The 11500-nt window shown below is 42.9% G+C and overlaps 1 protein-coding gene across 1 annotated transcript; it reads right to left on the bottom strand. All coding sequences in view use genetic code 11, as the record gives it.

The window, feature by feature from the left end:
* Positions 1 to 1168: 1168 nt before the first annotated feature.
* Positions 1169 to 3230, bottom strand: EGR_06752 (LIM/homeobox protein Awh; the record flags this gene model as incomplete). Its single annotated transcript, XM_024496001.1, has 3 exons — positions 1169 to 1261; positions 1344 to 1761; positions 2992 to 3230. 3 exons carry the CDS (start codon positions 3228 to 3230, stop codon positions 1169 to 1171), a joined length of 750 nt encoding a protein of 249 aa, XP_024349541.1.
* Positions 3231 to 11500: the final 8270 nt, after the last annotated feature.

Genomic DNA, 11500 nt, shown 5'->3' with positions numbered 1-11500 from the left:
GATTTAGAGCAGTTTTTTATTACAAAAGAGAAACATTTTTGGCAAAATTAACACCTGATACCAACTTCTATTGTGTTGGGTGGCGTAACCTCTGTGGATTAAACAGGTTCTGGGTGAATATGACCCTACTTTTGAATCTCAGCAGCAAGTTTTCATCAAGGAGGGGAAAATACATGAAGGCGGATACAATTTTACGTATTGAGTCTTATTTTTTTTTCGAAGATAAGGTCAACTGAGGCACCAAACCACTCTAATACGTACCTCTCCACGATCTAGTGGAAACAGTGGTATCCTCGAAGCAATGCTACCTATATCACATCAAGAGACAAAAAAAAGCCGAAGACGACAAAAGGAAGATAGTCGTGATAAAGTATTTTTGGACGCTTCAAGGGACTACGACTTGAGAGGTCAAATTTACTTACAACAGCTCAGTAGGATAATAAACTTCTGAGTCTGCGGATAGAGTTAGGAGTTTGAAGGCGGTTTTGTGCGGCTACAGACAAATAAGGTTTTGATAGTTTAACTCTGACCATTTTTACTAAAAATTAAAAATAACCCTTAACCCTATTTGTAGAGCACGAGAGGATGGTAGTTGAAAAGGTCACAGTGCAGCGGACTGGGGGTGCTGAGTCCTGTTGTATCCTCATTCCGAATGCTTTTTCCCTCATTTCTTTGAAATGTGTACCGAGTTAGTGTCCAAACAACTGACAGGGTAGGCACTTAAATGTATGGGTCTGCCACTTTTGCTAAAGGGCATACGTAGCTGGGAGTTCATGCCATCAAGGGGAGTGACCATGACCTGTGACGTTCCGTTCTGATTGGTGGATTCAGTTTGGTGAGAGAGGAAATCCTCACTGAGACATTTCTGAAGAGAAGGCATCTTCCTGTTTTAATCTGTCCGCAAACAACTGTGCATTATTTAAAACAAATTAAGAAGGGTCTATGCTACACAGCTGAAGAAATTCTGGCAAAGTTGCTTACAATAAGTGTTTAATTTGCCCACAACGAATCACCAGTAAGTAGGAAAAAGAGCATGCTTCTGTAAAAATGCCTGCATTTACAAATGTATCACAAAATGCGGCACAAACCGGCTAACCATTTCAACAGCATTTTTACGAAAAGGGTAGTCTATTTACATAAAAATGCCACAAGATCAAAAGTCTACACATTATTCACACTCCTCCACAGAGGAAATCGTCGTGTTTCGGTCGGAGCCGCCTCCAATGCGTCGATGCTTTGCACGCGCATTCTGAAACCACACCTAGGAACAAAATTATTGTCACAAAAAACTCGCATCGCCGGATGATCCACATTCCAGCAACTTATCAAGCAGTGAAACACACCTGAAGAACTCGTTTGGCAAGACCGGTCTCCTCGGAAAGACTCATGAGATCATTAGCATTGGGGTTCTGGTTCTGTGCGAAGAATGCTTGCATAGAGTGCTGCTGTTGTTCGTTGAACGAGGTGCGAACACGTTTCCGTCTAATGAAAGCCTGTGAAGGAGAATAGGGGAGCTGAAGGCACGGTTCCATTTGATTGGCTCGTCTTATTCGAAGATCATCCTCCAGACAAACAGGATAGTTTGCATGGAGGGTGTAGGGCTGGCCTGGAAGAAGATCTTTTCCACAAACGTCGCAAGAGAAACAGTGAATATGGAAGGTGTGAAGAGGACTGTGAATCACTTGTTCTCCAGTTTTGATTGGCTGTTGACAGCTCAGACATTTTGGTATTGTTTTGATTTCATTCATCAATGGCGAAAACCTGTTGCAATGAGCAAAACAAACTCAGTTTATTTTAACAGAAGATCGAGCTAGTGATTAGTGAAGCAATCTGTAAAATATTATGGGTGTGTCCCACGAGAAGGCATGAAAAGGAAAGAAAAGCAATTTCAGCGAAAAATCACAGATGCAATTTTAATCTAATGAAAAGTAAGCCATGAAAAGTGGCAAAGCAAATTGATGGGAATATGGGCAATACCTGAAGATTATATAGAAGATAACTTTTTCGTACATAAGTTCTAAACAATCTAGGAAGGGTCTGATTTCTCTCTCACCTTCATTCCTCTTCGCATGGCCAATGTTACGTATCGACGGACTTTAAATATGCTACTAATTACAGTAGGGTCATGGCCGACCAAAATATTGCAAATACATGGGAATGGAAACCCTGCGTGTCCCAACACTCAGCCAGAAGACATGCAGGTACACCGTATGCCCTGCCCACCCGCACAGGTCAGTAACAAAGTTGCAAAATTCGTCGTAGCCCGTGCTCACGTATTCATAACAAGTTAAAGCAAAAATAAACAGAGCGAAGTAGGTCTACAATTATCCTTAACGTGTGGATCGACGCAATAACCTTCGTGGATTGCGCCATCGTCAAGCCTCAAATACTGCGCATATGTGGTACTCTAAAATCGGGAAATTGTTGCATCATGCCTTGGGAGTATTAACAACAAAGCTAGACCATCTGCAAGCAGGATATATTGCAAGATCCTAAGAAGACAATAGCATCTCGGAAGGAATTGCCTCCATTCCACTTGAAGCATGAGATCTGCATCCAGGCTGTTGTATCTGGACCTAGTTGATGACCCCACGGGTATGTAAATCACTTTGTAAGGATTCGCCAGTTCGTTCTTTAGTAATCAGAAGCTACCGCCAAAATCCATTATACAAATAGAATTCATGGCCAGAGACTGGCCGTAATTATCGGCCATGATAAGTAATCAATCGTGTTTCAAATGATTTAGACGAAAATTAGTATTCGTTTTTCCTCTATCTTTCTATGAACTCAAAATCTTTGAATTTAAATGAATGACCCTCATGTAATGGTAAATGGTGTGATTTTGAGGAACAACTATTTTTCTCTCACATCCAATATTTCCAGACACTATTAAGATTCTTTAACCTTTAAAGGATTTTCTTTCCATCTGAAATGGAGTGGCTTTAACATGAACCGACGCAAGTTCTGACAATTAAAGGACAAATAAATTACCGAAAATAATCAGTAGGACAATAAACCTGGCCACCTCTGGTGTAACACCGAGAAGAAAGTCCACTTTTGGTGTTGAAAAGAGGACACTTGCACCACGAGCAGTTCAGACACTCAGCATGCCAAGCGCGACCGTCGTTAGTTTGCAGATGGTAGCATTGTGCCTCGCCTGCTCCTGAGGCTTCAATTGGCTTTTTACATCCGAAGCATCTGCGAGTGAAGACTGCTGGAAGATGATACATTCTGCACGGACTGAAAGAGGTGGTTGACAATGTGTTGCTGTCAAGCATAGGAGGTTCGATTTCTCCAAGAACTCAGAGAATCATTAGTTTTTTTGGAACTAAAAAGAGATAGACGAGAATCATAAAAAGAACCGTATTTATACTCTCCAAAGGTTTTAATGCAATCGACTGGATATTTCTTTACGTATTTCATGAAGATGCAACTCTTAAGTGATCTGGATTCAGTAGGAGAATTCCAGACTAAGCATACTTACGTTGTGTATTTTATACACTGCTGTTCTGTTATATACTAGATTAATCCTTCCCCGTATAATTTTTTGAATGTTAAATACCATCATTGACCAATTAGCGTTGCACAAATGCCGCTTTCCACGAGTAACCAATGACGAGCTGCCGCGACAAGTATTGCGATTGGTTAGATAATTTGCAGGATTTTAACGACAACAGGCAGTGTAAAAAGCGTTAACTAAAGTTACCTTAAAAGTGAAAAAGCTCTATACGCAAAAAAATGTATGAACCGTCCGTCACCAGGGCCTCAGAGGAAAATCTGCAGATACATGGTCGATCTACCAAAAGTTGAGTTACCCAAATAGTAGAAAAATAAGTGAAATCTCCTTCCTACAAAGACCGTTCTGCATCTATTTTATCATTTTAAACTTAACAATTTGATGTATTGCTTAAATGAGAACTGCAAATGTTTACATGTGGCATATTTGTGACGGCGAACTAAGCTGACGGTGGTGACGATCATGAAAAACTGACAGCTGAGTGAACATGTTTTGTCAAACAAGAATAAAAATTAAGCTAGAATGTGTGCAGAATTGGAGAATTCGTGTGTAGCCCCTAAAAGGGCTCACACATTGTGCCTGTGAATCACCTCCCCACGTGCAACCACCTGGTTAGACCATGTGTTGTTAATTCGGCTGTCTCAAAGGCATATTTGAGGTGTTGGGCAATTATTGCAAAGTGTGCATCTGTTGAAAAAATTCTAGAGTGGTTATAATTTAACCAATACATATTTTTAAGCACCAAAATATTTTTGAAATTATAGTCAATGTTTTGTTAAATCTGGCATTCTTCTTGCTTTTAGGTAAAGTATTCATTTCCCATTAATGGTAACAGCATTTAAGGATACAGTAATAACATCCAATGGCAGTATAAGATGCTTAAAACTCGAATGTCGGTATAACTGCATGTATCTTGAATAATAAAACTAAAAATGCTCCTTATTGTTTTGTTACTCCTCAAGTTCTCATCGAAGTCGCGGTAAGCTACATTATTATATAATGACGCACAGCAGATCCAGGAGGGTACTAGTATGAACTGAAGGCTACGCCACAGAATTGAAGAAAGCTTAAAGAGACTCAAGCACTAGCATGGTATAACACAGTTAAACAACACATTATAACACCACAATGTATCAAATATACAAAAAATTTGTAGTTTATCGAAAAGTTTTACATGAGACATGATTGTTTTGGAAACAAATGTGAATTAAAACAATTGTAAGTGGTATATAGGGCAAAATTTAGGCACTGTGCATAGATGATGCAGGCGAAGCTGAAAAATTAATGAACGCGTAGGAAGAGGAGCTACCGGAAAGGCAGAATGCAGTACCAGTCCGAATGGCTTTATTCCCTTAGATTATACTACCACCCTTGATAAACCACTAAAATCATGATCCTCATTACTATTAAGGCTATGTAATTTTCGCTAATAATTCCAATCGGAGTGCCCCAGGCACGTAGTGGCAGTGCACATCAGGTGTCGTTCCTTTTAATTGGGATTCTTGGTCAAATGGCACCCTATTGACCTTTCACCTACGACGCACCTGTATGGGGTCATAACGTGGACATCGTACGAAATGGCAGCCCTTGCGACATTTGGAGAGCATTAATTATTAACTGATACACCTTTCTCCCCTACTTTGCGTTTATGAGTGTGCCCCAGTAGACTTGCAATACTTCATTTACTTCGCATCCACATCTACCGGCATTTTGCAGGCGATTTCTTTTTCCCATTTGTGAGCGGGTGCTTAATTCATATATGGGAAAGAAACACGTGTCCAATCTCACTCAAGATGATAAATTTTCTCAAGCACAAATTTTAAGGACAAGGGCGGATTCATCTCCAGGCGTAGATGTCCACCAGTGGAAAATTTTATGCTATCCTAACGAAAGCAGAATGTCTCCGACGTAAGGAGAAATTTCTGAAGAATTATCAGCTGCCCAAGTTAAATGTAGTTAATGCATCCGTCCGTACACTGGATCATGGCAGTCTGTCATTCGGCAAGGAGGAAGCACCCATGTGAGCCTTTAAATGATCACCCTTGTTGACGTGAATGCGATAGTTTTACCCAAGGGACAGTCAATTATGGAAGGAGGGCCTTATGGAAAGTGATGCACTCCACTGTAAAATGGAGATTCTGGCAAAATCCTTCTCTGCTTCAATTTAATTGGAATTTAACAGTCAACAAATTCAATGTGTTCTCTTCTGGAACCGTGGGATTTATCAACGTCAATGGGATCAGATGTGTGACCTTCACATCTGTCATGCTGCCAGTCTTGGTACGGAAGTGCACCCACCGGAAGTCTCCGAGATGGAAGTTTTAATACATCTGGAGCCTCCCTTTGTCTCTTTGGGGGCCACTTTTATTATAATAAATAAGGTACAATCAAAATGACCATAATCACGGAGTTTATAATTTCTTTGAAGCCAACAAAATGTCTTCAGCAGGTCACTATTTTAAACTCCATTTTCTACATTCTTATTAGAAATTTTCCAAAGCATCAATCGCTATTGCAAAATGTCCAGTCAGTAGAAAGTGATCTTTACCCTACAAATCAAAATATCAATTCACTTTAGTTACTTGGCTGGATTTTATGGGTTTAAAAATAATCTTTACAGGACATTTACTGTCACTAAGATTAACAACCACAGTGCGTGCAATACTACTCAATGGAAGTAGCCACAAATGTCAAATGCTTGTCAAGCTGACAGGGCTAGCGGCAGCGGCTGTAATTAAATGCATGATCAAACCAACTCTTTAAATATTTCATAATTTGGTTTAAGTTACGGTAATATGGTGTCCCGCAATGGCCATTAATGTTGTTTGTCTCCTAGCCTTCCTTTATGGTTGGTAGACTTCGATGCCTCGTTACACGGGAACTAGGGCGGTAACAACATGATGAAGGATGTTTGATAGCTTTCATCCCACACAAAGAATGCGTCTAATTTTGTTGATAGCTTAGAGGGCAAACGCCGGAGACTATCAGGAGGCGATGAGAAAGGCCCCTACAGTAAATGGCTGGACGCTTGGAGACTGACTGCACCATCAGCATAACCAGAGACCGGATTTTAACAATCTGAGTCCATTAATCACCACAGGGTTATCAACTGCTTTTGAATTAGGAGTGGAATTTGACAGCATGATGGCTTTCAATTCGGAAGAAGTTGAGGCCATGGCAAAGGCGACTGGAAGGTGCCGGAATGACAACACAGTAGGAAGTGGTATGGAAATTGACCCACGTTTAGCCTCAAGCCATGGTCTTTAAAGGAATTTTTCACATTCGTTAAATTCTCACCAAATTAAGTGGTTGGGTTAATCCCATTAGAACACTGAAGTGCTGGCTGATAGAAAAGACTAACCAAGCCAAACCAAAAAATGACGCTCGAGGCAAGACGGAGGCTAATCACAGGGAATTATAAAGACCAATTCTTTACTGTTTTTTTGTGTTCTCTACGAAGTTATTGCAAACTGGAGTGATTTTTAACCCCACACCTGTAGAGGTGAGTCGGGCATTGAATTGCCTACACAAAATCGGTGTAATCAACGTAAGAACAGCAAGGGTGTTAAAGAAGTTGGCCGACTTCGCCTTATTCGATTGATCACCAGTAGACACATCTGTCCACTGGTCTTCTTAAATGGAAGCTTCCGTTTTGGCCATACTAAGAGGGACTAATCTATGCATTTTCTACAAGCTATCATCACTGCAACACCTGATGGCATTGAGCCGTTTCAGCAACTCCCTCGTGGTGACCTCATTGCCGGAGTCGGCTCGTGTATCCTCTCTCCGGCACAGATAAACATTAAAAACGTTGCGTGATTACCAGCGCCATCGTGGGTGCCTGTGTGCACATTTGGGAAAGGGGGAAGGGGGGGATGGATGTAGGGCGGTCGCTTCCCCGCACCGATTTGAGGACGACAAATAACGTTTCCCCTCCCATCCTCCCTCCCTCTCTGCCTCGCCGTCTACCACCTGTGGTGGCACCGCTCATCGTACTTACGCAAATAATGCAAAGCCATCACAAAGCTTCCAACTAATCGGGTTGTGGCCCTTGCCCCCCACCCCGGCAAGGTGCTCTTAAAGGCGTCGTGCGACATGGATCCGGACACTAGTTGGAGGGGCTGGGAAGTCGGTATCACCCACAGGACGAGTAAGTGTATAACAATCGCTCAATGATTTCGTGGTTTATAGTAAAATTGCTTTCTTTCTCGAATTTTGACCTAAAAATGTCAGGTGACTAATGGCCAGACTGGAAGGATTGTCAATAGTAATTTGGAATGAAACCAATTTTTTTTTTGTTTTGTTTGGAAGATGTGTTGAGAAGGATGTAAATGTTCTTTGAACTGGAGTGGTTATTTGCACCTCAACAACCTACTACGCCTTCTCCTCATCGCCTTTCATCATTCTCCCACCACCCACCTACACTTTACCCTGACAATCTCACATTTACTCCCCCTCTGCTCATCTACTTCTCGCCTTACCTTTGCAATTCACAAATTCTCCTCCTTCTCTTAACAATCCTTCAGTATTGGGTCAGACTTGGTTAGCATGACATAATTTTATCATTCTGGTTCCTTGATAGCTAGTGGATTCCCTTCACTACTGAACTTTTATCCACATGGATGCACCAGTTCAGCATATCCACGTATTTGCTCCACTCTCATCGCTTCACAGATTTCACCAATCGGGGAGCTGGACATCGCACCACCCTGGTAGACATTCAAGGACCAGTGCTGTGGTATCTCCTCTTACTAGGATGACATCAGTCCCTTACAGTCTAGTGCAGCTACTGACTGAAGCATAAGATCACTTTATTGACAATCAGTCAAACAATTAAAAAAATTTCATAAGTGAATATGGCAAAGTGGATGATTCAGTCAACTAGTCAATCAATCAATCAACCTGTCAGACAGTCAGTTGGCCAAGTAGCCAAATCATGAGGAGATAAATCAGGTAGTCAATGAAGAGTCAGTCGGAATGGGATTGGGTGGAGTAGCAGGAGGAAAAGTGATAACGCAGACGCTTCCGCAGTTGTTTGGACCACCAGAATAGGCGAAAAGAAGGAGGGGGATAAAGAGAGTCCAGGTGATTGAGAGAGGTGTTGAAAACAGGACAAAGAGCAAGGAAAGACTGCGAACTTACCGAAGGAGGGGGGAGAGTGAAGGATTACGAGGCGATGTGGAGTAAAGGAGTTTTAACCTGAGGAGTTAAGACATGCAATGGTTCCCCTTCTCCCTAACATCCACCTACTCACCGCTTGATCTCTCCATCTATCTACACGTCTATGTCTGCACTCTTCAAATTGTCCATTTCCTCATCCATCTATCTGTGCGTCCATTTTGCAAGCATCGACTAGCTACAGCTCGTAGTAGCGGCAGTAGGCGCAGCACCGACGGCTGCATGCCGGACCGACTGACTTATTTCTACGTCTAGTGATGAAAATACTAGAGCATTGCACAGGCACACCTCATCAGCCGTGCAAGCATTCAGTTGGTTGTTTAAAGGGAGTGCGCCCTCATCATAACCACATCCATATCCACATCCTCCACATTCACATCCACCTGCATCTTCTCCGTTGCGGCATAAGTGGCCGATAGTTGGTGTGCCAGCAGCGCAGATACTGTTGCTTGGAGATGACGACGTGACACTGATAGGAGTGCATCCCTCCCCAGGAAGGTGACACCTGCCACCTCTCCATCTGTACATTCATATCCAAGCACTGACTCTCGGCCAGTTAATCCGACAGGTCATACTCCGGTACCTCCTTCGCTAACTCATTGTCGTCGTCATCGACAGATTACCCTCCGATTGCATGCCACAGATGAGACCTGGGTAGAGTGAGAGAGGTTGAGTGGAAATGCGGACGATTAGCTGTGAGCAAAAGAAGCAGAATGAAGGCGAAAGAAAGGAAGCATTTACCATCGTCATGGACAAAATGATTGGGAGAGAGTGGTGTTGGTAGTGGGGCGCAATTCATAAAAGGTCGTCAATTAGGGGGTATTGGTTGTCAAAGAGGGGGCAGATGATTGTATTGTTGGTAGTTGGAATAGTGGATACGGATAGGAAAAGCTAGTGGCGGCTGAGTCGGTGAAGGAGATGAGGACGGAGAAAGCGGAGATGGAGACCGGGGAAGGAAAGATGATTATTAGTAGCATTTGAGGAGGAAGGCCCAAAGGGGGAAGAGGAATTCCAAGTAGGAGCAAGTTGTGGTCGTTTTGACATTGGTGCTAGTGGGATGATGGAGTTGGTGGTGGTAAGGCTAGCGGATATCAATGTCGAGTACCTTCTTCAAGGACGTATAAAAGTGGAGCAGTGCTGAAGGCCTGAATGCACGGCAATTGCTGCAAGTGACTAGCTGAGTCAGTGTGGAATCCACCTACGCATGAGCGGGTCCTATTCTCTGGAAGGTGGCGTTATCGACTATAATGCTGGCGGTGGGTGGAAGCCAGAGTGGGGAATAGGGAAGAGTTGGGGACAGACTGGCTTTTGCAGCAAGTAATGTGTACCATATTGCCAGCTAATTGAGAGTGATTTGAAATGCTTCTGAAGTGCAGTTCTTTGACAAATGAATTGAGTAATTGATTGTTTGGTCAACAATTGATGGTGACCTAGAGGAGGGAAGGCGCCGAAATCACAACTGCGTGTAATCGTTGTAACCGTAGTTGCAGACGTGAAGTTCAATTGTAGGCACAAAGCGCAGCTCTGCTGAAGTGCCATGCAACTGATGTGGTGAGAGGTAGGATGGAAGGAGGTGAGCCTGAAAGGCTGCTCAATAGTGGCCGAGGCTCGATAGCTCCTCTGGGCCACTCGCCATGTCATTCAAGTGTCAGTGCTGTGGCATTTAATTTGCCCATGTGTTGGAAAGGAAGAGGGGAGAAGTGAAGGTAATGAGGTAAAGTGCAAAAGGAAAGAGCAGATCGAATGAGATTAGAATAGCACAACAAGTGTGTTGAAGATTAACTCAAGAAAATTTATGCCATGAGGCCGACAGGCAAACTTGCCTCTTCCCACCTCACCATCCAATGCTGCTTCAAAGTCGCATTACCGACTAATCGGAATTAATTCCTACCAAACAGCCGTCAACACCATGATCAGTGCATGAGCCTCGACACCGCAACACCTGTTCGAACAGGTCACGATTGAAATTGCGAAAATCTGGCGCTGGTGGAGGGAAGCCGTCAGCTCATCGTGCATCACTTTGTGGTCATTATAACCCCCCCCCCCCTGTTTATTGGGGGAATACACAATCAAATGTAGTCGAATGGGTCCAACTTATGGCCAATGCCACGTTTATGCACTTCAAATTTAATTGTACGCCCTCCCTCCTGCCACATCACTTTCTTGCCCGGATGCTTGTTACTGAATTAGCGCGAGTAGTATGAACTGAAAAGGCCGACACGATTATAGCACTGCAGTGACAAATCTGCATGTGAATGTGGTAATTGCTAACTCCACATTCTCCTCCTTCCTCCAAATGAAACACCCTGCTTGAGGAAGTGTAGAACCAACCAGCATTAATACATGAAGACGAAAATCTCATAACAGGCACGACTTCATTTGCAAAACAAAGGCAATACCATACTAATCGGTGTTATGACACATTGCTTGCTGTATGGGCTCTCGTAATTTACTTTCACTTGCTACACACAAAACAATACACACACCACACACACGCACATTACAGCACTTCACAATGCATGAGTGCAAACAAATTGTCAAGCATTTTATTTGTGTGAAATATCTCGGCTAGTAACCACCGCTTGCACAGCAATTCTTTTCTCACCACAGGCTTGCACGGTGAAGGCAATGCATCAGTAGCCGCGCCTTCAGATTCAATCAACATCGTCAATGCAGCCACCCAGAGTGGAAATTTGTTGACAGTCTAATACACAAATTTGGCACTTTTGCTGCTCTTTTGTCATTTTAGGAGAATGTATACAGTCCGCATCATCACTATCAGCAAGTGCGCTGTTATGTTTGAGG

This window comes from Echinococcus granulosus (genome assembly GCF_000524195.1).
Source record: "Echinococcus granulosus chromosome Unknown EG_S00063, whole genome shotgun sequence".
NCBI lineage: Eukaryota > Metazoa > Platyhelminthes > Cestoda > Cyclophyllidea > Taeniidae > Echinococcus > Echinococcus granulosus.
The sequence above is the reverse complement of the archived record's forward strand: the minus strand, read 5'-3'. Positions and strand labels throughout refer to the sequence as shown.